The sequence below is a fragment of the Ambystoma mexicanum genome, chromosome 1p (assembly GCF_040938575.1).
Source record: "Ambystoma mexicanum isolate Mex_15411 chromosome 1p, UKY_AmexF1_1, whole genome shotgun sequence".
Lineage (NCBI taxonomy): Eukaryota > Metazoa > Chordata > Amphibia > Caudata > Ambystomatidae > Ambystoma > Ambystoma mexicanum.
In genome coordinates this window covers 681,185,978-681,212,256 of record NC_090921.1, presented here as the reverse complement: position 1 = coordinate 681,212,256, position 26,279 = coordinate 681,185,978, and the positions used below count along the sequence as shown (strand labels likewise).

At 46.8% G+C, this 26,279-nt stretch overlaps 1 protein-coding gene across 3 annotated transcripts in view; it reads right to left on the bottom strand.

The window, feature by feature from the left end:
* GABPB2 (GA binding protein transcription factor subunit beta 2) overlaps positions 1–26,279 on the bottom strand; it is a 515,551-nt gene that overhangs the window by 329,826 nt on the left and 159,446 nt on the right. For all 3 annotated transcript variants that reach the window (XM_069649775.1, XM_069649777.1, XM_069649776.1), the window contains 2 exons: positions 7,009–7,162; positions 6,392–6,499 (listed from right to left, as the gene is read on the bottom strand). In XM_069649775.1, coding sequence (XP_069505876.1) covers positions 6,392–6,499 — 108 coding nt within the window. In that variant the 5' untranslated portion in view covers positions 7,009–7,162. The remainder of the gene's footprint in view (positions 1–6,391; positions 6,500–7,008; positions 7,163–26,279) is intronic.

Here is a 26,279-nt window from a genome sequence, read left to right as displayed (position 1 = left end):
GCTGTTTTTACTGGTGCTGCTTTGTTGTAGGAGCCAAGGACAGCACCATGGCGGCAAATGCTCTCCCCGCCTTGGGTATCGACGCAGGAGAGCACCGGGCACCTCTGACACAAAGTGCAGGTTTGTTCAGCTTTAGTCCCTGGTCTTAGGTTTCTTATTTTCCAAGGCTCACGAACGTAACGATCTGAAAAGGTCAAGGGCACGTCCCTCCTTGTAACACTCCGGTCTCACCGTCTTTCTCCTTGTATTAAACTGCCATCTTGGAACTGCTGCTTCCTCGTATGCTTTGCATTGCTCGGAGTGTGCCTTTGTGCTCCGCCTTTTATCCGTATGGGGGAAGTCAGAGGAGAGAGAGAGAGAAAGAGAGAGAGAGAAAGAGAGAGAGAGAAAGAGAGAGAGAGAAAGAGAGAGAGAGAAAGAGAGAGAGAGAGAAAGAGAGAGAGAGAAAGAGAGAGAGAGAAAGAGAGAGAGAGAAAGAGAGAGAGAGAAAGAGAGAGAGAGAGAGAGAGAGAGAGAGAGAGAGAGAGAGAGAGAGAGAGAGAGAGAGAGAGAGAGAGAGAGAGAGAGAGAGAGAGAGAGAGAGAGAGAGAGAGAGAGAGAGAGAGAGAGAGAGAGAGAGAGAGAGAGAGAGAGAGAGAGAGTGAGAGAGAGTGTGAGAGTGAGTGTGAGAGTGAGTGTGAGAGTGAGTGTGAGAGTGAGTGTGAGAGTGAGTGTGAGAGTGAGTGTGAGAGTGAGTGTGAGAGTGAGTGTGAGAGTGAGTGTGAGAGTGAGTGTGAGAGTGAGTGTGAGAGTGAGTGTGAGAGTGAGTGTGAGAGTGAGTGTGAGAGTGAGTGTGAGAGTGAGTGTGAGAGTGAGTGTGAGAGTGAGTGTGAGAGTGAGTGTGAGAGTGAGTGTGAGAGTGAGTGTGAGAGTGAGTGTGAGAGTGAGTGTGAGAGTGAGTGTGAGAGTGAGTGTGAGAGTGAGTGTGAGAGTGAGTGTGAGAGTGAGTGTGAGAGTGAGTGTGAGAGTGAGTGTGAGAGTGAGTGTGAGAGTGAGTGTGAGAGTGAGTGTGAGAGTGAGTGTGAGAGTGAGTGTGAGAGTGAGTGTGAGAGTGAGTGTGAGAGTGAGTGTGAGAGTGAGTGTGAGAGTGAGTGTGAGAGTGAGTGTGAGAGTGAGTGTGAGAGTGAGTGTGAGAGTGAGTGTGAGAGTGAGTGTGAGAGTGAGTGTGAGAGTGAGTGTGAGAGTGAGTGTGAGAGTGAGTGTGAGAGTGAGTGTGAGAGTGAGTGTGAGAGTGAGTGTGAGAGTGAGTGTGAGAGTGAGTGTGAGAGTGAGTGTGAGAGTGAGTGTGAGAGTGAGTGTGAGAGTGAGTGTGAGAGTGAGTGTGAGAGTGAGTGTGAGAGTGAGTGTGAGAGTGAGTGTGAGAGTGAGTGTGAGAGTGAGTGTGAGAGTGAGTGTGAGAGTGAGTGTGAGTGTGAGAGTGAGTGTGAGAGTGAGTGTGAGAGTGAGTGTGAGAGTGAGTGTGAGAGTGAGTGTGAGAGTGAGTGTGAGAGTGAGTGTGAGAGTGAGTGTGAGAGTGAGTGTGAGAGTGAGTGTGAGAGTGAGTGTGAGAGTGAGTGTGAGAGTGAGTGTGAGAGTGAGTGTGAGAGTGAGTGTGAGAGTGAGTGTGAGAGTGAGTGTGAGAGTGAGTGTGAGAGTGAGTGTGAGAGTGAGTGTGAGAGTGAGTGTGAGAGTGAGTGTGAGAGTGAGTGTGAGAGTGAGTGTGAGAGTGAGTGTGAGAGTGAGTGTGAGAGTGTGAGAGTGAGAGTGAGAGTGAGAGTGAGAGTGAGAGTGAGAGTGAGTGTGAGAGTGAGTGTGAGAGTGAGTGTGAGAGTGAGAGTGAGTGTGAGAGTGAGTGTGAGAGTGAGTGTGAGAGTGAGAGTGAGTGTGAGAGTGAGAGTGAGAGTGAGAGTGAGAGTGAGAGTGAGAGTGAGAGTGAGAGTGAGAGTGAGAGTGAGTGTGAGAGTGAGAGTGAGAGTGAGTGTGAGAGTGAGAGTGAGTGTGAGAGTGAGAGTGAGAGTGAGTGTGAGAGTGAGTGTGAGTGTTCACTGAGTGTGTGTGTGTGTGTGTGTGTGTGTGTGTGTGTGTGTGTGTGTGTGTGTGTGTGTGTGTTTTATAGGGAAAGGGATATCGAGTCGCACCATCCGAAATGGATTCATAAGCATCGTCCACTTGGATGACGGATCCCCCGCGGACCAGCGGGTAAGACACCTTCAGGTTTCTCAATACCTAAACACATTAATGCATACCTCGAAACATCCAAAAGAAAGACAGCCAACCTGTGGATGTAGCAGTCTACAAAAGCTGGATTTACACCCCATGCTCAAACTCACAAAGTACATTGTACCTACTGATAGCTTGTCCCATCCATGCTGCCTCCAGCCAAGTTGACCCAGTCATAGATAAGTGCTGCCGGTCGTCTCCAGTTTTTCCTTTCCCAGTGTGGTTGCCTGCTGACCGCCCAACCTTGTAAAGCCTAGTGGTCTGTAGAAAATCTTAGCTCCCTGGTTGAGGGGGAGCAAAGAAGCTGGGCAAGCCAGTTACTGATTATTCCCGTTTCTCTTCACAGCCCAACTAAAGTTCAACTGTGCAGCTGCTCCAGCTCTTCTCACCTCCACACTGCATACAGAGAAGACACCTACTCTTGTCAGGCACTGCATACAGTGAAGACACCTACTTTTGTCAGGCAACAAAGTTCTGGTCCATCTGCCTTTCTGATGCCCCTAGTCATCTCCTGGAGTGTTTATTAGATGGGCGGGTTGTTGTAGGGCAGCATTTGCTCCTGTACAATCCCAGAGAGACAAAGCCTGATTAAAGTATTGCAACCAGCCTGGTCACAGTTTCAGCCTAGAATGCGACTGCGAAATGCCCAGAGGGGATTCAAACAACATTCAGTTGTAAGTTGGTGGCTGGATTGGGTATACTTGGAGAGTTCGCAGGGCCTCAATAAAGAACCTACTTCGATCGGTTAATCTGATTCTACTACATTACATACAAATCTCAGTCCTAGCTACAGAGACCAAAAGTTTGCGTGATATACAGCTCCTCCAATCATTTTGATACACAAACATTAGCAAAGCCGTCATGCACGTTGCTTTTGTTCCTAACCAACCTGCCCACTTTTCCTGCATAGTGCCAAGAAAACCATACAAATGGCGTTGGTGTGCAGTCTAAACCCCAATAAGACAAAATGCATGGTCAAAGTCTTTAGATATTTTGAGCAGGACTCAAAATGTGCACCAGCGACTAGCCATCGGCTAGTGATTATTAACTCTTGGCGAGGAATAAACGTTGTGTGCTGCATGTAGGTGTAGAATTGAGAAGGCGAGGGACTAGGACTGGCTACTAGCTTGGAACTTTACATTTTGACCTGGATTTTGACATAAAACTAATACATTTTTGGTCAAGTACTGCCAATTAAATCTGAGATGGCAAAAAAACTGTAAAATCTAGTTAATTAGTTAGTGTTGGGTAAAACTGGCCTCATCTAGCCAGATTTTTAAAATGTATTTTATTGCAAATAAGAAGAAAGATACTTCTTAAGTATTCAGGTAATGAAAATAATAAAAGGGGGCTATAGTTGCTGACAACTAACTGAGGAAAATCTGCTTATATAACCAAAATCAAATACAGGTCAATTACTATTCAGGGTTAAGCATGCACTGAATGGAACTAAAAATAGCAAGCTTAAAAATTGGGTTTTTATGGCTGAGGTTCTAGTTAAAGCTGACTTTTGGAGATTATAACCAGTGATGTAGACTTCTAGGAATAGATTGAAACAACTTGTACCATTTCAGTATTTCTTCTTGGAAGCATCACAAAACAAGATTACAAAGCGACAATTCTATTCCGCTCAAACAAGTATAGATGACAACTCTTTACAGAGTCAGGAGGAAACCATCCTCACCAGGATACGGTAGGTTATGTAACAGACTTCTACCACGCACTGCTGTCAAAGAACCGATGCATTGAAACTCCACAACTTCCTCAGTAACCAGTGATGAAGCTGATGTCATCACTCCTTTCCCTGAGGAAGACTCTTCCCATGTGGCCAGGGGACAGCAACTGCTACCTGATCTTGACCCTGGGGGTGGCTATATGAGGGAGGACCACATGGGGGAAGGCGACCCTCAAGTGAGGCAGTTTGTGGAGGGGATGTGGTGGGGGCAAGGGGTACTCAAGCATCAGAGGAGACATGGGTATCCCCTCGTCCTTTTAGGGATACCCCATAAATTCCACACGGCCTGATGGCATATTGTAGCAATCCTGTTCAACAACCTACAAGACTTGCCGATAGCATTCTACAATATCTTGAAAATAGAATGACAAAAACTAACTATAAATCCCATGTATATGAACCCTTTGGAAACACTGGGATGAGGAGGATTGGAGCTATGAAGATCACTAGAGCATGGAAGCTCACAGAGCGCTCTAGTTGTTGGAAGGAGAGACGCAATGCCAGGACATTTAAATTCCCCCAGCTGATGCAGGAAGGAGAGGGAGATACCCGACATGAGCAGGCGGCTCGGCTCAGGATAAGCTCCAACAGACTGGCGGCAGCCAAAGTCTAGTGAAGGAGGAGGAGCAGGCGAACTGCTGCCAGACGCCAAGGAATTGCTCGCATTTGAGGGAAATTAACTGAAGAGCCGCTGTTCCGTCTTTGTAGAGCTTAGAGGAAGAGGTTCCACTTCGACCGCCGTGATCACACAGAGCAGAGAAGAAGCCGATCGTTCTCCACATCGACCGGTGTACACAGCATTCACGGTATGGCGCAAGGAAGAAAAAGCAGCCAAGCACAGCTGGGGAATGTGGGATATCGGGGCACTTCAGGAGCATTGCTTTGCACTGGGAAAGAGCTGAAAGGCCACTTGGGAAGGGAGAGAAGCCAAGGAAGAGACACTGTTGAATGCACGAAAAAGGTTGTGACATGAGAAATCGTGCACGTCTGGACCCACATCCATATAAAGACGGGACCAAATTGTATGAGAAAGGCCTGGCAGGAGAGGCTACCAGGCAAAGTCAAGTGTGTGAAGAGTATCCTGGGTAAGACGCATGCCCTTGGGATTGTGAACTGAGCCATATCAGAAATCCTTGGCAGGAGTGGATACCAGGCAAAGCCAAGTCTTTGAAGTAAATTGCAAATACGAAGAGAGGGAGTTATCCTCTTGGCCTGGAAAGAACTTGGTTATTCTTGTTGAGCTATTGTTTGTGGTGGAGAGAAACTTGGGGAATGGAGTCATCCCCTGGAACTATGAAAGCTATCCATTTGGAACCTTTTTGTTGGGAGTTCTACTTTTCTTTTGGAACTTTGAACATTTGTGCACCTTCAAGGCCAAACCAATACCCTTAGCACCTCGAGTTTTTTAAGAATGTGAGGGCTAGGATAGGATTTCAGACAGTACATTCTGCTTTGGACATCTTGACACAGGACAGACCCTTAGGTTTTGGTTGAGGTAGGGAAATACCTCCTAGAGCAGGGACAGTGAGGCATTATCCAACCCCTTTTCTATTTAATAAAGGTTTATAGCCATCACTAGGAGTTCTGTGTCTGCATCTCATTACAGGTTCATTACAAACCACAAGCATCGCGAAACAAAGCAGTTATCAAAGTACCTCAGATCAGTCATTTCCTTTCCCACAGTTACTCTAGAATTGAGCAGTCTGACCTTCTAATCTGGGTGTCACTGGCCAAGTAAGAGAAATCCTGAATTTAGCAAACCCTAGAAGGGTCTCTTGTATTGTGTTTGTGATGGCCCAGTTAAGCAGAGACATTCCACTCTGCAGATTTACCACCATACAGGTTAGACAGTGACATTTCATCTGTCACCTATGCCACTGCAACCTCGGTATACAGTCCATCCTCCAGACATGTGTGCATCATATGTAGCATCTTCCTCCCCTGTTGGGTTGATGCAGGCCTAGTTTCAACAAGTTGGCTGCCCTGGGTAGCCTTCCTCAGATTGTGCTTGAAGAGAGAGGATTTTAAACCCCCCCAAACTCCCAATATTCACTCTAAGCAAGTTCTGGATCCGGATTATATTAGAGACAGGTCTCTGCCATCTTGGGCCGCCTCATGCAGAATTAGGTTGAGGGACTCCAGTAAGTGTGGGCCGAGATGAGTGGTCACACAAAGCACTGCTGGCTCTGTACTACAGTGTCCTACGCTAGTTGTTAAACCTCTAGTTGGGCACAGGTAATCGGCCCTCCCGAGGAGGGAGCCAATTGCATAGTGCAAAAGGATTGTGTCCATCTTAGAACACTTGCTCGCCACACCACCTTAGTATTTTAGAACAAAAATATTAAAACATGAAACGGTCAGCTCCATTCAATGACTTTTTATGGTTTTTGCCCAACTTTTTGCATCTGAAACACATACCCAGTCTGTAGTGAAAGGAGCACCATTCGCCATCAAGGTCCGAACTTCATCATCCTGTCCTTTGCGAGCTGCTTCCAGCAACCGTTTCCCCAGATCCACCAGCGACATCTGCAGACGGATAAAAAATGTTTTAAAAAAATGCGCCCCCCCAGTTATTTCCTACCACCCAGTGCTCATGAGGCAGAAAGTTTAAAACCCGGCTTTCAGTCATTTACTAAAATAATCTTGGTTTTATTCCAGAGGACCATGGAATGGTAGGCCTCTCAATTGAACGGCTACAGAGTCAAAATAAAACCAATGGGAAGGGCATACATTTAAAAGAACTTCAATTCATTGAAGGGGACTGGCGACGAATGAACCTTCTACCCATTGAAGAGCCGCCATAGGAGAGAGCACAAAATATCTTTTCAAAGATCCCAGCAGCCAAATTTAACCAAAGCAGATTAACTTGGAAAGAGAAATAAGAAGGGGAAATCAGAAAATACACTACAGATCAGTGTCGAGAACTTTCCCACTGTGCGTAAGCCGATCTTAATAGGGAGAAAATGGGTACTGGAACAGCTATGGAGGGGTGCCAGTTTCATCTTTCACCAATGAAAATTCGTAAATCGACGTACCTGGCTGTGATGGTCATGCAGCACTACTGTTAAGCTTGAAGAGTGGCTTTATAGAATATGGAAGGCAGAGGTAGTTGTAGGTTGCGAAAGACGTCCACAGCATTCGGTGGGGTCTGCATAGAACATCTAGCTTGCTCTGCATGTGCACCACTCACTATATCACAGAAACAGAATGTAAGAGATTTGTAAAACAGAAACATTTCTACAAATCTAATTACAATTACATGAACAATGTTTGGCCTTTTTAAAAAAGAAATGTTAGAAAAGGCAACATTTTGCAGAAGGAGTTTTGCCAGAAAAAAGTGAATGCTTAGTTTGTGAAAGACACATAATGTGGAATTAAACTATCTGTATTTCTTTGGCAGATTTAGGAATGTTAACAACATGTGGAACAGAGGAATGACACTGGAGTGTGGATTTGGTGGAAGAGGGAGGGCAACGGTAGGGTGAGAAATGGGATGGATCAAACAAAGTATTACCGGTGACCAGCCCAACATGGATACGCAAGTGGCGAGTAATCTGTTGCTATGATGCAGTTCAAGCCAAGCAGTTATTCAAAACATACTATTTTGGATAAATATATATATCTTTTTTCTCCAAATTATACAATTTGGGACGGCGGGGGTGGGGTGTTCCTGGATAGGACTACGGTGTATCAGCTCCCAGGGTTGCAATATGCTACTGGTATAAACTGGAAGGTTTTATGTTCATCCCGAATTGGAGGAGCTCTGATTTAATGCAGTTGGAGATTGTTCTAGTGTGTACATGCATTGAAGGAGACTGCTGGTGTCCACGGCTTCAATGCTGGTGCTTTAGATGTGTGTAGCCTGGTTATATAGTAGCAACGGGTCAGTGCATGGAAATTTGACAATGTCATATTACTGGCTAACTATTCTAATATTTGCAGAATTGAAGCAGATGCAATAGACCTTGAGCTCAACTCTTGTTGTAAAGTGGACCTGGTGCAGTTCTTAAATTTGGGGCGATTGATATTTCCTGCTAACGGGCAAATGCAGTTTATGTTGAATTGTCTTTGAAAGAGGGGCAATGTGAGGCTGTGCACAGAGCAAAGTGGCACCTTCAAGGTTCATGCTTTGCTGTCGGAGATGGATATAAGGCCTGTTAGTTGCACAGGGTAGAGCAAATTGTGTCAGATGTAATTAAAGGCTACCTTACATGAATGAATAACGCTGAAACAAGCAGTACAGGCACCAGAATAGAAATCACTGTACAGACTTCACGGCAGGACATTTCCACCATTGCCGAATACAAAGTCCAACTGAAATAACTTTGTATCCAGCAAAGTTGCAACAGAAATACAAATCAAAAAACATATTGCTTGTCCAACATAGTGAGGCTTTGAAGAAAAAGTTACTCACCAACTGTAACGTTCTTTCGACTGAATGTTCCTCCCACTTATTTCTTATCTTTGATAAATCCTCTTCCAGCTTGCTGGCCTAGGAATTATTTTTTCAGTAGAGGGCGCTGTGCATCAAAGTCCCTCGAAAGCCTCTGTATCGGCGCAGACGTCACCATAGGTATAAATAGTCTCGCGCAGCGTCAGTTGCTCAGTTCCGTTTTGAGGTGCTGTGTTTTTCCAGTATGAGATGGTTAGTACCCTTGAGGGAGCGTAGGCTGCAACTACAAGGGAAGTTTTACTGCAGGGAACGATGGGGCGATAAGGAATACGTGGAATTGTGTCCTCCCATGTATTCCTCATCTTTGATAGACTCCCAAAGCAGTAATGTGTACAGGAGGCGGGAGTAAAATTTAGTAAGGTTTTAAGAATGCACAGAGTGCAATACAGCTTTCTCAAATTTAGTCTCCTGGCTAGTGGAGGAATCAAGACTGTAGAATTTGGTGAAAGTATGTGCAGACGATCATGTGGCAGCCGCGCAGATGTCTTTTATTGGAACTCCTCTTTGGAGAGCTGACGAGGCTACGATACCCCTGGTTGAAGGAGTCCTGAGGTGTTGAGGGTCTTTTCCTGGCAATTCATAGCACTCTATGATAGTTAAAATTATTCATCTTGAGATGGTCCGTTTCGTGATGGGTAAACCTAGTTTATGTCCTGCATACCCCCACAAACTGGTCTGCTTGCCTAATCTTTGCAAATCTGTTGATGTAAAAACAAGGCACGCTTTGAATCCAGCCTGTGCAATCTCTCTTCCTCTTTCCCTGGGTGTGGAGGAGGGCAAAATGAAGGCAAGGTTATTTTTTGTGTGATATGGAATTCTGAGACAACCTTTGGGAGGAAATTTGGCTTCACAAATATGTGGAGGTTTGCAAGATAAAGCTTGTATGTAGTTCACTCTGGCAGAAGTTAAAGCCACTAGGAAAACTGTTTTTAGAGTGAGAAACCTTAATAGTCAGGAATGAAGAGGTTCAAAAGGAGTGCCCATTAGACATTTTAAGACCAGATTTAAATCCCACCGGAGAACCTGAAAAGGAGTTTTGGGGGGGGGGGTGGAGTGAGGGAGAGACATTAGTCAAACCTTTGAGCAAATGAATGACTAGAGGCATTTTAAAATATGAAGGTTCCTCAGCCATGCGTTTAAAGATAGATAGCGCGGCGAGGTAACCCTTGATTGTGCCAACTTGAAGTCCTGAATTTCCCAAGTAAAGCTGGAAAGATAACACCAGTGTACTACATGAAAAAGGGTAAATATCCTTAGCTCTACACCAGCTGCAGAATTTGTTCCAACGGCAGCTGTATAAAGATTTAGTTGCTTGCCTTCTGGCCAAAAGCAACACCTCCATTACGTCATCCGGGAGGTCCCAATCTTTGCATCTCAACCTTTCAGAAACCAAGCGTGAAGGTTGAGAGTCCCGATATCCGGATGGAGAACCTGACCTTACTCTTACAAGAGAAGATCCTCTGTTTGTGGATGACAAATCGGAGGACAGATGGACAGGTCTAGAAGATCCGGGTACCACGTTCTCCAGGCCCAACCCGGGGCAATTAGAATCATGGGTTTCCGGAAGCTTCTGAGCCTCCTTATTACGTGAGGAATGACGGGACTGAGGAAACGCGTACGGAAGTGGAAACTCCAAGTCCACCTTAAACTCATCTCCTAGAGCTCATCGCAGGGGAAATTCCCTGGAGCAGTATTGTTCGCATTTCTTGTTGACACTTGTTGCAAACAGATCTACCTGAGGGGTTCCCCAAAGGGTGAAGACCTCTTGAAGGACTTCCTGAGCTAGTGCCCACTCGTGGGAGACTGCGGTCTGCCTCCTCAGAGCGTTCGCCGCTGTGTTCTTCTTTCCAGCTAGGTGAACTGCAGATAGAGAGATTCCTTCTTGAATTGCTCATAATCAGAGCTGCATTGCCACTCTGCAGTGGCAGGGACCCTACGCCTCCTCTTTTGTTGAGGTAGTGCAAGGCCACTGTGTTGTCTGTCTTTATCAGAAATTTTTTCCCTGAACTGATGGCAGAAAAGCTTTCAGTGCTAGCCTGATTGCTCTCAGCTCCAAAAGGTTGATGAGTAGTCTTGACTCCGATGGAGACAACGACCGCTGATGGTTAAGTTGTTAGTATGGGCTCCCCAACCCGTGAGTGAGACGTCCGTGACTACTGTCATCTATGGCCATGTTTGCCAAAACGGTTCTTCTTTCAAGATGTTCTCCCGACAGGCCCACCACTGGAGGTGTCGTGCTAATCTTTTGGGATTTGTAGAAGATCTGACATCCTTCCTAAGAATTGCGACCAGTGGGTCCTTAGCACCCACTGAAGAGATCTCATTCTCAGGTGAGCCTCTGGCACTAGAAAAATGTAGGATGCCATGAGGGGGAGTAAACTCAAAAAAACAAAAAATAAAAATCACTTCCTTATACTTGCTGCCACCACCGCCATTAACTTGGTGAAGACCATTGGGCAGAGGTCAGCCCAAATGGCAGAACCCTAAATTGATAGTGAGAGCTGCCAATGGCGAACCTCAGGTACTTTCTGTGCTTGAGATGGATAGGCACATGAAAGTAAGCATCCCGATGGTCCAGAGATACCAACCAATCCTTACACTGGAAGGCCTGAAGGATCTGAGAAAGGGTTACCATCTTGAACTTGTCCTTCATGAGGAATTTGTTCAATTCTCTTAAGTCCAAGATGGGTCTCAATCCTCCGTCTTTTTTTGGTATTAGGAAGTATGGGGAGTACCAACCCTTGTTCCTCTCCGCTCCAGGCACCGGTTCTAGGGCACCTTTCTCTAGCAGGTCTAGAATCTCCTGCATAAGTAGCGGGTCTGGAAACTTCAAAGAGTTGCTCCATGGTGGATGACTCTTGAGGAGTGTGTAGGAAAAGCATGCAGTAACCTTGGGCAATTGTCTCCAATGCCCAAGCATCTGACGTAATAGCCTGCCATTCTGTCAAATGTTGACTTAACCTGCCTCCTACTGGTGTTTTGTGTCATAGAGGACAAAGCTCTGAAGTAGTCTAAGCGTGGGTAAGGAGTAAAACCCATTTCAAGCAGTGAGAGAGCCAAACTCATTGACACTGCGTGGTTGTAGTCGTCAATTTAGACATCATGGGTCTCGACAAACTCAATGGTGTCGACATATTCGAGTGTGGCCTCAATGTCGTCGAGAGAATCGGAATTCTGCTCGATGGAGTCGAAGTCCTTTTGGGCGCCTTCAAAGGATCCCTCAAAGCCTCGAGCGCGTGATGGCACGGTCTGAGCATGAGTTTGATGACTTCCCTTTCGTCTGGGCCAACGACAGCGTCAAAGGCATAGTTTTGTGCATCAAAAGCGCTGTCAGCGATGGCGCAGTCTTGTGTGAAGGGCTCTTGTCTCTACTCGAGGGTTTGTGACGCTCTCGAGGATTTTTATTTGCCACGGTCGACGACTCACAGCTTTTCTCTTTTTCGGGTCTTTCACCCGGGGTATCACCTCTAGGCATCTCCGAGGGGGACAAGGCCGCGTTCTCGAAGACCCTTAGCATTTATTTTGTGAAATTCTTCCCACCTAGCTGGACAGCTTTGTTTTGTGGGGCAGGTGACCCTTTTTGGTGAATTGGAAGACCAAGAGGAAGGTGATCTATAGCGCCGCTTCTTCGTATGTCTTGATCTGGATGAGTGGTGAGAACCACTTCGAGATCCCGAGCATGAACGTTTACTCCGATGACGAGGAGACGCATGTCACGACTCGGCTGAGGACAATTTCGAAGGGGTTGAATGGTCTTACCTTTTCCTAGCTTCCCCCTACGCTCCCTCAAGGCTTTCGCTGTCATGGACATACATTCATCACACTCCGAGTACGGGTGCTCTGGGCCCAGGCACCACAGGCAGCCTCTGTGAGGATCGGTGAATGACATCTTTTTTCCACAATCCCGCCATTTTTTGAAACCGACTCATGGAGTCGAAGCGGACGAAGATGCCATCGCAGATTCGAAGTTTTCGTCCCCAAAAAAATATCAAAGCTTTGGAAAGATTCACTGAGGAACCAAGCGTTGCGTCACCGAGGCTTACAAAGCGTGGAAAAATGGAACTGTGCAACGGACGGTGCACGAGACTATTTATACCTATGGTGATGCTGGCGCCGATACAGAGGCCTTCAAGGGACACAGACACGCAGCGCCCTATACTGAAATTTTTTTCTGAGGCCAGCAAGTTGGAAGTGGCTTTATCAAAGATAAGGAATACGCGGAAGGATCCATTCGAAATGCATTCTTATATTCCGCTTAGAGCGTGTAGGACTTAAATCTGCACATTCGCTGTGGCGATCTAAAAAGTAACTTGACAGCCAAGCAAATTTTCAAAACTAAGCTTAAGGCAATCTGGATTGTGACACGACAATTGCTCTTCTGAGTATAAGGATGAGTAACACCTCAAGCACATTCTCAGCCCTCCGCACACTACTAAACCAGCAGTGATGCCAATCATAAAGATGAAACTGGCACAGCCTAAACAAGGTATACTTTCTTCACGTCTTTTGGGAACATGGGCTGAGGGCAGGCTATACTCTACAGAATAGGAGTGAGCTGAAAAAGATGAAACATTAATAGTACAGTGGTACCAAAATAAAAGAATGTCCAACCAAGGTTCTATAAAAGGATCTTTAATTAAACTAACACAAATGCACACAACTAATAAAACCACTACTGGCCAACCCCTGTAAGGGAAATCCCAAAGAAGCAGATTTTCAGAATGATGGTGTTTGTAGAAAGGGGTGTTCAGGCAAAGATTAAACCTACAATTTATAGGCCTTTCTAAAAAGGTAGCAAAGGACAACTTAAGTCACTAGGGTTTCCTTAAGGTGAACAGGGCCTCTTCAAATACCTTATATTCTTGGGCCTCAACAGTGTTTAGCCAGACTTTTCAAACAGAGAATCTAGGTGCTTTCGGCACCGGGTGGGATAAAGTAGTGACGCAGTGATGCCGGGGTTCCAACTATGCAATGGTGCATGTCGAAGAGGCTGGGGGCAACAGGCAATGTCAGGTCAGCAGCTCAGGAAGACTCAGTGGTCTGTTGCAGAGACACAGACGGAGCTTTAGAGGCAAGCGGTGTCTGCTGTCTAAACACAGTCTGGATACTGCAGCAGCTTGGAGCTCAAAGAAGTTGGAACTAGGCAGGCAGTGTCGAGCTGGGGAAGCTAGAAGACTTGATAGCTCTAGGTGTGGAGACAGTTGAGCTTCAACCTAGAACAGTCTGAGATGCAGAGGCAATCGATTGTCGAGGCTCCTCCGATTGGCATTTTGCGGGCCAAGCCCTGATTCGTCCTTGATCCGGCAGGCGAAGTCAGCAGGTGTGCCACACAGCGTAGGCACACAGACGAGGCAGGAGCCGGTCTGTGCCTGTCCATGCATGCACGGCATAGGCATCAAGACTGCCATTCCACTCCTACCCTGTGGCTCCGGCCGCTGCTGCAGCATCCGTCTGCTCATACAGAGATGCAGCCACGGGGTGTCCACCATAGACCTCTACAAAAGCCTGTATTTCCTGTTAACTCCGCACAGCAAGGTGAGCCGAGCCAACCTGACAAAATGTGTGTAAATACTATTTTGCAATGCGCCCCTCCCAAGCACGCCTCTAGCTCCCCACTTTCCCGTTCCACCCCCACCCTTGCTCCATTCCCATGAAGCCGGCCAACCTTGCTTCCCATAATGCATCATGCTCTATATGGTCCTCTCTATCTGACCAGGACAACCTCCACGCCCTCTGCGCTACCAAGAGCCCAATGCACCAGTACAAACGTTACTTCTACCTAAACGCATCTTTCTCATGCCACCAGCACCCACACTATTTTTGCCCAAACTTGCCTCCTTTGGCAGTTGCTGCACCATGCATCCTAATAACGCAGATACCACCAGCACCCACACTTGCAACACATAGTAAGCTTCTCTTGCAGGACCATACTGCATGAACCAGCCCCTGGCCAGCCCATCTGTACCCCCATTCCCACCACCCTATGGGGCAACTGCATTACCAATCCCTCTATCCATTACCAACTTACCATTCTCCCACGCTCTCAGCCAGCAAAAGCTCAAACGCTTTTCTGTATTAGCGCCCACAGATTAGGCAATTAATCAAGTGGTGGTGTTGCCCTCATTGCCAAAACCTCACTAGCTCTCAGGGAGATCCCAACCCCACCTACTAACAGGATACAAAATTCTGCTGACAACTTCTCAATCCCCAAACCACCATCAATATGCTCTTGTTATACCACAAACCTAACTACCAGAACTACCATGAGCTGGACAGCCCCTCCCCCCTCCGCTCTCCACCCCTCAAACCTGCCACCAAATTCCTATTGCTAGGCGATTTCAATTTATCCTTCAATGACCAGGCCGACACTAAAGCTACCGACCTAGCCAGCTCTCAAAGCTTTCAACTTCACCCAGCGGTCCCACCCCCGCCCGCACTCACTCACTCACGCCAAAGGGCAACTGGCTCCTCACCCTAAATACGACTGTCAATATCACGTCTATTCTGCTGGTGCCCTGCTCCGACCATTCGCTCGTGTTCTGTATCTCCCACTACTATCCTGAATGTTTACCAGCTAAGACACTACCACCCATCATTTCCCACAACATGCGCAGACTCACTGAAGACATTCTCGCTCCTACTTTTCTGAAACTTCTTGCCCAGCCTAACAATTCACTTGCCCATGCCTCACGTATTATGGAAGCGCTCTCCTCTACTACTAACCAACATGCCCCACTCAAGCTTAAATTTACCAAACCCGACAGAAGGGCAAACATTCGGTTTACAGACCACCTTATTTCTCTACACATACTCAAAACAAGTCAGCGAACATATTTGGAGAAAATCCCCTAAACCTCTAGACCACAATGCTTTTCTCACTGCCCCTAATGCTTTTAAAACCACTCATCACAACCAAATCCAACTTCTCGAATAATGGGATCAACAAAGCCAGTTCTTGCTTTAAAGAACTATATGCCATACTCAAAGAGCTGGAACACCCTTCGCCCACCCCCTCATATGTCCTTATTGACACATATTGGTGCTCAACCATCATATCAGTCCTCTCAGATAAAATGGAAAAGCTCAACACCAAAATTACAGAAACAAAAATTACGTTTTAGCCATGCCGCCTGCCCGGAGTCTCCCCTCACCCTAAACCACTTCCCACTACCCCCATGCAATTCCTCTTCTCCCTGGATACTTAGGAAGATATAATTACCACGATAAAGCAACTTAAACCCTCTAATTACAAAGGGGACGCATGCCCAGCTCACATTGTCAAACTTGTGCATCCACCCTGGCACCAACCGATCTCGTGAATACCTTATTTGCTGCAAACAATGTCTCCACATGTCTCAAAGCAGGCTGGGTTTCACCACTCATCAAGAAACTATCCCTTGACCCCACCCTTCCCACACATTACAGGCCTATAACTACAGTTCCTTTCCCCCTGAAAATGCTTGACCACACTGCATACTTGCAGGTGTTAACCTATCTTGACCGCCACAAGGTACTGGGGACCAAACAATCAGGATTCCAGCCTCAACATAGCACAGAATCTGTGCTCCTAGACCTGAAAATCCAACTTGACAGCCGCGACTCAGGCAACATTGCTATTCTGGCTCCACCTTGACCTCTCGGCCGTTTTTGACCTGGTGGATCACTATATCCTCTGCCAGCATCTTGTGAGTAACTTTCACTTCACTTGAGAAGCAGCCGTCTAGGATAAATCCTTCCTGCGCGAGCGCACCTCCAGGGTCTGACCCCGTCCCATGTGGCGTCCCCCAGGGCTCTAGCATCTCCCCCGCCCTCTAGAATGCCTACACTAAGCCCCTCTTCTACCACCGTGATTCCTTGGGCATACCCTACACAAACTTTGCAGACAATCTGCAAACCTTGCTTCCAATTTCAGGGAATTCCGACCAGGACGTCAAAGCAATTAACCAAAGCTACAGTGTCTTTCAGAACTGGATGGCTACCCATAATCTGTCTCAATGACGAGAAACCTGAACTGCTACTTGTGGGCTCCTCTCACTGCCTAACCTCCTTGAACCCTTCTTACTCCTCCTTTCCTATTGAAGGAACGTCCATTCAAGTCTCCAAACATGTGAAGACAATAGGGGTTTTACCTTGATGCCGAACTTAACATGACCAGGCATAGCTATGCTCTTGCCTCTGCCACTGAGCATACCGCCAAACTATCAACATGAGCAGAAAATGAATCCCCTCCAAAGAACAGCCTGAATCTCGCACGCGTCATTTGCAGCAAGCTTGATTATTGTAATGTTTTTTTTTTTTTTCCAGGCACGTCCTCCAAGAACCTTGCTAAAAACTTCAGCTCTTAGAGAGGGGGTGCTGTTGCGTGACAAGATGGCCGCTTGAGTGAAGAGCTCCTCTCCGGCATGAATCCTGGTCGATTTATATCCTGCTTCTAGACTGCATCGAGTCTCGTAAACTACCCGCGCTGGTCCCCGAGAGAATCCTGGACTCGCAGGCAAAATCCCAATCGAAATCGGACTTCCTAAGCTTGGGAACCCTGGTGGACCTTGAGGCTGTGGACCCGATCTGCTCCGCGGCTCCACAGGAATCTACGAGGGAGCCGCTGCTTCCTCCCACACCGGGCCTCAAAGTGGGCGGAGCAGGGCTGGCGGACTGCGGCCACGAAACGTCACAGCACACATTCTCCGGACATACTGCCCTGCTACGTTTTCCTCATTGATAAGGTGCCTGCAACGAAATTCTTCCTCAAGCTCCTCGCTGCTACGGCCCTGGGGCTGCGGCGTGCCGATCTCCCCTGGAGCTTCGCTGCCAGCGTCTGGGTCTCCCTCTTAATCGCGCCTGAGGCCGACGCGAACACCCGTGCGGCTGGACACAGTTTACCGGCTGAGCTCCACAGCAGCCCAAGGCATATCCCTGGTGACGGCCCGGCTGCCTGGGTCGGACGTCCCCGACCCCACTCCTCGTCGTCGGAGTGAGAGGTACAGAGGTCTGGGCTAACGCTACGGTTGGGTGCGAGGCGCAACACGGGGGCCCACACAGAGGTCTAGGCGCGTTCCCGTGGCGCGCCACATTCGTATTCAACTTGGAGTGCTGGGGGGGGGGGGGGGGGTCGAGCCTCCCCCCCCCTTGACAACAGTGGTGTACAGGGCCGGTGGAGGAATGCCCCTAACCACATCATGAGCCACTACAGGACCCCGACGACCATACCCATCGGGGGACCCGACCATGCATCCTTTAACCACTTTCTGGGATCCGGAGCCCGGGACTCCAGCATGGCCCTCACCTAGACACCAGTAAGTTCTCCTAAAGTCGTTCGCACAGGAAACAAGCTCCTATCCAGGAAAAGTGCATTGCTGGTACCCATACAAACGTGGGAGGACACAATACACTCAGTGCAAGGCTATCTGCTCCGAATATGACATATCCAGGTGCAGCTGCTGACGGGCACGGCTGGCGTCCACCGGGTCGCCCTGTGCTTCCCTCCAACAGGTTCGGAGCCTACCATCATCCAATCATACTGTGAAAATCTGTGCATTTCAGCCCTGAGGGACATTGGCCCGCATAGGTCACATAACACGCTTTTTTTGGCACAATCGACGTTGCAGACACAACGGGATCCCTGCGGGCCTCACACCCTCCCGAGCTGTCCTCCACTACAACTCATCACACGGCCTCCTCATATCACCTGGCTCAGGCTGTTTTTTCACCTTCACAATGCCTGGAAACAAATGCGGGCAAAAACAGGACGACTGGACCCATGGACTCCTTTACAAGCTCCTGAAAGCCCGGATCTTCAACTCGCTGCCTCATCCTTGAAAACAGAGGACACGAAATGTGATCACCTGCTAACCACGGTTCAAAATGGGTTCCTGGCCATCAATGTCCAGCTCGACAACATTGTTTCCACGATAGGCTCCCTCAAAACTCGTTTAGACAAGGAAAGTGCCAGAATCACAGAAGCTGAAAGCAGAATTGGCACGAATGAGGACTCCATTCAGCAAAACACCCAGGACATAGCACTCCTCAGAGGGGAAATGAATAAACTATGACAAGTGCGACGATTTGGAATCTCGGTCCAGACAGAACAACATCCGTATAGTCGGCCTTTCGGAGACCTTCTGTAAAGGTCCAATGGAGTCCCGAATCGGAGACCTTTTGAAATCTCTCCTTGGGGAGGAGGCACGCTAACCTCAGTTCCTTGTTGAGCAGGCACATTGCTCCCTCGCTCCCCCGCACGGTGATAGCCAAACTGCTGAATTACAGAGATAGGGAGGCCGTCCTTAAGCTGGCAAGAGAGAAAGGACCCCTGAGGTTCGGTAATGACAACATCCATACATATCCGGACATCTCCGCGGGTGTCCAAACTCAAAGACGATCCTACGAACCATCAAGCACCAGCTACGATTGAGAGAGGTCCCCTACGCCCTTGTCTTTCCGGCGAAACTTCGTATACAGCATGGTGGAAGAGCGCACTTCTTCGAATCTCCTGCAATGGCGTTGGACATTTGGGCCCTGCTCAGGGCATACCTAGATGAAACCTCACCAGACATTGAAAACACCGATAGCGAAAGCGCGGATGATACACCATGCCAAACTGTTAGCTAAATGTAATTTCACACTGTCTATGCAACGATATGCACCTGATGTAATGGGATTCGGGGTATCAATTTGTAATGTACATTTGTATAATGTAGATGAGAATTACGGCGAGTGCACTGTGACATGCAAATCAAGTTCTTAAAAAAAAAAAACTTCAGCTCTAACAAAGCACTAAGGGCAGCACTAGGTTTAAAACTCTGAGCACACATCCACCACAAGAAAGGCCCACTTCCTATTAAACCAAGAATCGAATTTAAAACATAGTGCATTACCCACCATTGTACACATCAGAATGCACCCTTCTGCCTTGTCTCCCGCATCATAGCTAAAACATCTGTGCGTTCCCTGTGATCTTCCTCCTCCATGGAGCCATGCACCGCAAGCGAGCAGGGGGTTTCGGTTTTCGCGTCACTGCGCCCACCCTCTGGAACGCTCTCCCTGGTCACATTAGAAAAGGAACATCTCGCCTTGCCTTCAGAAAACTTGTAAAAACTTGGCTGTTTAAGAAGTAGGCATTATTTAGCCATTTTATTGTCTGTATGTTTCTTCCTACACCAACTCTGTTCCAGTGCTGTGATACATTCAGGTTTGGGTGGTACATAAATGCAAAAATATAAAACTAAGATAACCGGCAGTTCCCCTTGAAGTAGTTTGGATGGCCTCAAAAGTACCGAAACCAGCGTCAATGTGGCTCTGAAATAGAGGGAGAGCAAAAGGGTCACTTACTTGGTTCTGTGATTTCTCAGAGATCTAGTAGAGGGTTGCTGCACGGAATTTGATTAAGAAAGGCGTGATCGGCAACACCTCATTAAAAGCTACACCTTCTAACCCTCGCAGGCCTTCCAGACAACAGACAAATGAAAATAGATACAACAGCTCAGTTCCAAACAATTCTGCTCAAGATATAAACGCTTAACCAGAACACTCAGGAAACTAATACAATTATTCATCACTTCATGAAGGAGACAAACAAATGGCTACATTAATATTCAGTCAGAGCAAATCACGAAAAATTAAATGATTAGTGCAGACAATCATAACTAATGGGCCCCAGAAATGGATATGTCAAGTAAGGAGACTGAAAGGCTTAACAATAAAAAAGAAGAAAAGCAAAAAAAAGGAGAAAATCTCTGAATGATAGGTGTTCGGAAAACATGGAGGGTGCAGACTTTAAGGGATTTCTAGATAAAATGATGCAAGAAGACCTGCAAATATCAAACGCACAGGACCATATAATTGAACGAGCACACAGAGCTCGGATCACCAAGCACAACTAAAAAGGTGGGAGTCACAGGGTAATGCAATTCCTGAACATTCAACACAAAGGCATTTCGCACTAAGTTAACGATCCAAAGAAAAGGTGAGAGTGAATGAGTTTCCACTGGGAGATGGAAGGAGTTTAATCCAATCTTTGATGCATGGAAAAACATCTCAAATTTCTTGCTATCCGGTAGCCCTGCACCAGACTTGATGCCGACAACATTGGTTCCTTTGAAGTACTCTCTGCCATTTCCAGCTTTCCCTGATCAACTGTCACCTTCCATCTCATCTACAGACCACCCAAACCCAACACCGCCTGCACCAGAGACTTCATTGACCTGGTCATCACCATGTCCCGCATGCATGCTAACAACATCTTCCTAGGCGACTTCAACCTCCCAGGCAACAAGGCCACCAAACCGATTAAGGAAGCTCTCCTCTGCCTTCGACAGCCTCAGCCTCACACAGCACACAAAAGACCCAACACACGAGAAAGGGAACATCTTCGACCTAATCCTCTCCTGCGTGACCCGTCTGACCACATATCCGCCTGTGCCTTTCAACATCCTGCACAACACCCCAATCAAGCACTCCCAACAGAAACACATAAGACAAACCTTCAGGTCCTTCAAGAACTTCCTGATGGAAGCCATCACGGAAGACCTCCCCAACCACCACCTTACATGGACATAACAAACTGCAACTCTACTTTAAGCACTCAATGCCAACCTCTCGGCCTCCCTCGACCGATAAGCACCTCTGAAGCAACGCACCTGCAAACCGAAACCATCAGCACACTTACACGCAAGAACTCAACCTGAGCCAAAGAGTCATCAGGAAACAAGAGAAAACTTGGCACTACTTACTCCATGACTGCATCCGACCTGGCGCTAATTAAGGAACTTTGATTAACCCGCCGACAACTAATCAACACAGCCAAGGCCCCCCGACTAACCGAATTCCAACAAAAGCAGAGCCCTCTTCAAAGCAGTCAAGCACCGAGTCAACCCGCTACCCGACCATGCCATACCACACTCCATCGAAAAATCCACTGCCATCAACACCTTAATTGACAAAATCAGCAAGATTCGCCAGCACATAAGACAACAGCTCTACATCCAGAGGCCCACCTTGCGTCCCTCGTGAAATCTCCACACCTTGCACAACATTCAAGACACTCTCGACAAAGGACTTGGTAGAAACCCTGGCTGCCCTCAAAGCCACATTATATACAGACAACATCCTCAAGACCCTCCCTGCAGAAGCTTTCCTTCCCTACCTGGAGGTCAAACAGCTCCCCAACTCAAGGCACCTTCCCATCGAAGGTGCAAACAGGACAAATCCGCCATCTACCAAAGCATAAAATAACCGGTATTGCATTGTAATTCACTAGACAATAATGATGAATTTCTTTTCATTTTATAAATCATGTTGCGCTAACAGTAATGTAATTTCAGAGAAGATTAGCAGGTTTATTCTTTGCACCAAGCTCCAGGACAGTACAGGGCCTATACAAAGAGATCCAGGCTGCAGGCTGACCTCAAGGTTTACTTTTAATGAGCACTTTGGCTGATGGAAAGGGAAGGGTGACTGTGGGAGCTTTATTTGTTTTAACATTTGTATAGGGCGTTTAACCCTTGGGTGTCTAGCTTGTCTGTCTTGCACTGTAAATATTGGGAGGAAGTCAGGATGGTACTGCATGAGTTAGCCCTTCTCTCTGATCGGTCATTTCTTCCACTTCGATTCTCTAGCATTTTTCGATCTCATTTTGGTGCTCACATTTGAACTCATTGATGGTCTACACTTTTTTTGTTGACTTTTCTTTCATGTGTCCACCAGACCCTATAACTTTCTCTTGCCCATCTCCCTTCATCTCTTCCGAGAGTCTCTTGTTCTAAACATTTTTCTCATACATGTTGCTTCCTAAATCAATTGTCTTGAAATTCACTGCCTCACTGGCCAACCTTTGCGGAGCTCTATATTCCACTCAGACTGCAATGGCCTTAAATACGACAGGCTTTCATGTGCGCATGTAAAAGGCTATTGTGTGCATGCATCTGAAAGGATGTAAAAGGCTGAGTGTTGCGAGAAACCTAAGGTGTCTCACTTACTAGTCCCCGGGGATCTGTTATCCTGGTGGCCAGGACATGGCCGTCGCTATTGTATCCAGTTCCTGAGGGTCGGGGAGGCTCACCTGGGTGAGGGGGTCTTCGGGGAGTGGAGGTAGGCCACCGGAGGTCGAGACGCGGTATCACCCTTCTTGTAAACCCTTTACGCCATCCTACCACGTAGGATACACAGACACTACCTCCACCCCCTTTTCCGACACAAACACTTTTGCACACAGCGAAAGACAACGGACTAACACCAGAGTTGTTTAACTGACATGTCACAACGCAAGGGTCAGGCAAAGTCAGGCAATTGACCATAATCACACACACCTGAAGGCCCTTTCCCTTCCCCACAGGGATAAAAGGTGAAGCATGAGAGCACAATACGAGCAAGGCGGACTGCACGATTACACAGCTATCAAGACACTGCAGTTCAAGAGGAGAAAAGTGGCGAGAACCGAAAGGGTGACAAGAAGAGAAGCGATCTTGCCCTTTACGACCCAGACTCGCGAGACCTCCGTGGAAGGAATTGGAAGACTGCAAACAATAGCCAGTGTGTTGCAGTAGATATCAACAGTAGACGCAGCATGCCTACACTAAGTAGGACAGAGAGACGCCTGCTACTGTAACTGTCCTTGACTCCTGATGCAAGAAAAGCCAAGCGGTTTACCACAGACGGTTAGTCGAGGGGAGAACCGATCAGAAGCCGAACTGTGTTAAAAGAAAGTTACAAAGTTGCAAATTGAGAAGTTCAAAGAACTGTAGACTGATAAGGGAAAGACAGGTGCAAAGGGGTCGGCACCACGTGGGTGCTCACTCGAGAGATGCTAGTTAATCTGGTGTTTATTGAAACTACTGATACTGGAAGGCACTAGGAGAGCTGCATGGAAAAAAGTTCAAAGTGGGGTTGCAGGGATCTAGCAAGACCCCCAGTACAGTTAAAAGTCTTTGACCAGCAAGTAATTGAAATGCTAAGGGAAATGAATCCTGCATAGCGAATTTAAGAGAAAGACTGTGATTGGCAAGAGTGAACTCAACGGAGGGATGCCGATGAAACGGGGAGAAGCCTAAAGTTCCAAGAAACAGTGCATTGACAAGAGTGAACCCGACAGAGGGATGTCCACAGTGAACGGTTTAAAAAGTCAGACGGAGAGAGGCTGATATTCGAGAGGGGTCTGAGCCCGGAAGAAGGGGACCAAGGGGTGAAGAAGTATCACCGAAGTACAATTGGAGAGGAACTTTTGTTTATTATTTTGAACCTGCCGGGCCCTCGGAAGCAAGAAACCTAACTACCGAAGGGCCTGATATCGCTAAGACCTTTTTGTGTATCTGAACAGGGAAGAGAGGTATACAGGGGTGAAAGGTCATCACCCAACATGCATACATTAGGTCCTCAGAGGCAAGAGATTTTTTTTGTAGTATAGAGACTTAACCACTGAAGGTCCCGATACCTCAGAACAGTCGTCTCATGCTGGGAAGGCTCGAGAGTTGTGCTCAGGAGTTTCACCTTGTCCTGTGCTCAAAACATGGGGAAGGGAGACCGCCGGCTAACACATCCCGACTTAACATTTGTGAACACTTTTTTGTGAACCTTATCCCACACTTTTTTTGTATTTAGTTGTAAGGATTGGCAATAGATTTCTATTTTAGCATAGGCCCTTTTATTTGACAAGACGCCACTAGGACTGCCTTATTATTATTTGATGGTCGTAGCTTTCTCCCATCTTAGATTTAGATTAGGCGTTATCCAACCTACCTATGCAGTTTAATAAACACCCTTGAACTGTGATCACTTGTGTCCGTCTTTACTGTTGCTAACATGAGTTCTTTACAGTGCGCACATGTGCATTTTTTGGTGTGCATGCATATGAAAGGCTATATAGTTTGTGTGCCTGAAAAGCTATGCTGCATATGAAAGGTTAGGTGTGCACATGTAAGGCGGATGTCTGTGTGCATGCTAAGTCTGCGTTGCTCCTGCAAAGCTGCGATGCCATGGTGCTGCTGTGGGTATTGTACATGTTACCATATGAACACAATGTTAATTCAATAACCGCACAAAAAGCTAAGATTATGGTTAACCCATCTATTGCCAGGTTCTATAATCTGGACCAAGCATGCGAAGCATAAGCGGTTTGGTTTTTTTTTTTTAAACATGCACACACCATGTGACGGGCACTTGATATGCATGCTGATATTCAACTTTCATGACAAACGTGAAGCTTGCTTTCCATTGAAAAGTGGCATGTCTGTGCAATACATGAAGCCTCCTCGAATTTGCATATCTACTGACATCACTGAAAGTGATACCACAGAAACTGTGCTCATATGTAGCCTTAGATACTCAATATGATGATGGCAAGATACATTACAAAACGTTTTTTATGGGTAAGCCAAGAGACAAATAACTTTAATGTGCAAATTTACAAGTGCCATTATTTGTGTACCACACCCATGTGAACTGAAGGGCTTGTAGGCACTTCTAAATCTGGCAGATAGCACACAGTGAGATAACATAATTTGCCTAGGATCGCAAACTTTAGTTAATTGTGAAGCAGGGTGTTGAGACCATTCTGCAAAATAAGGCCCTTAATCAAATATCTTCCCGGATTTATTTGGTAGATATAGTTTTGGTTTTAAGGAATATTGTTTTGTAGAGAGGCTTTGAAACTTACAAATAAACTGTCATGCAAGCTGAAAAATTTATAAATCCATGTTGAGAAAAAATATGGTCGTAGCTTTATTTACCAATTCTTGAATGGAAAACTACAAGCACACAAAGTAATGTGAAGTTAAAAAACACCCTTTGAGTTTGGGAAATGTACAAAGTCTTAGAGACACATTAAAAGCTATTGTATGATAAGGTCACCTTCTTGTAGTGATTGTTTGACAGAATTATGCTTGCTACTGCATATCATGTGAAGGGAAAGTGAACACTGTTCAGAATCAATGATTTGTTAATTAACCACCACTAATAAGGAGCTTGCCATTTAAATGTTCTGACAATAATTAAGTATGTGTTGACTATTTGCGAGGCACTAGTGGGAAGCCCTGTTGAATTTGCAGGGTAGCAGTGTCCTGTCACATGTTCAACAAAAGGCCTCCTCGTTATAGCACCAGTGTTGAAACAAGCCTGCAAGATCCCTGGGCCCTCTGCTGCCATATAGGGGGAACATGTCTTGCATTTACCCGGATCAAAAAGAAGGATATACACATTTGCTAATCATATACGTTGAATTGCTCAAAATATTTTTCTTACGCAGTCTCGACTAATCAATTTTGCAAGACTAATTTATGCCTTGGTCTACTAAAGGAATCCACTCTGGATCCTGGATCCCGACAACCTAGGTAACCATCGCCCCCATCACCCATCTTCCCTTCCTAGGTAAGATCAACACAATGCAACTAACAATCTCTTCCTTGACCATGACCACCCCTGCTGCCTGGTTCTACTAAACCTCTCAGATGATTTCGGCATAGTAGAGCACGAGGTGTTTACGGACACCCTACATCAGCACATGGGGATCAGCAATCTTGTCTTGTTGGTTCAAATCCTACCTTGCCAACCGCCAGCCATTTGTCAGATGCACGCCTCTGGATTGCCAAAGCTACCCATCACCTGTGGAGTCCGGCAGGGTTCCATCCTCTCCCCAGTGATCTTCAATCAATGAATGGAGCCGCAGTGAGCCTCCTAGGCACACACAACATCCACCAATTTGCCGACGACACACAGCTATACCTCAAGATCGACTCCATCAAGGACGTACACAGGCTAGGATACATGGTTGGGTACTACAGGACAGCATGGGGATTTCCCTTTGGTGGTTTTGCTGTATTGACCCTGTAGCCACCCGAATTTCCGCAACTGACCAAGCAAGTCAGCCAG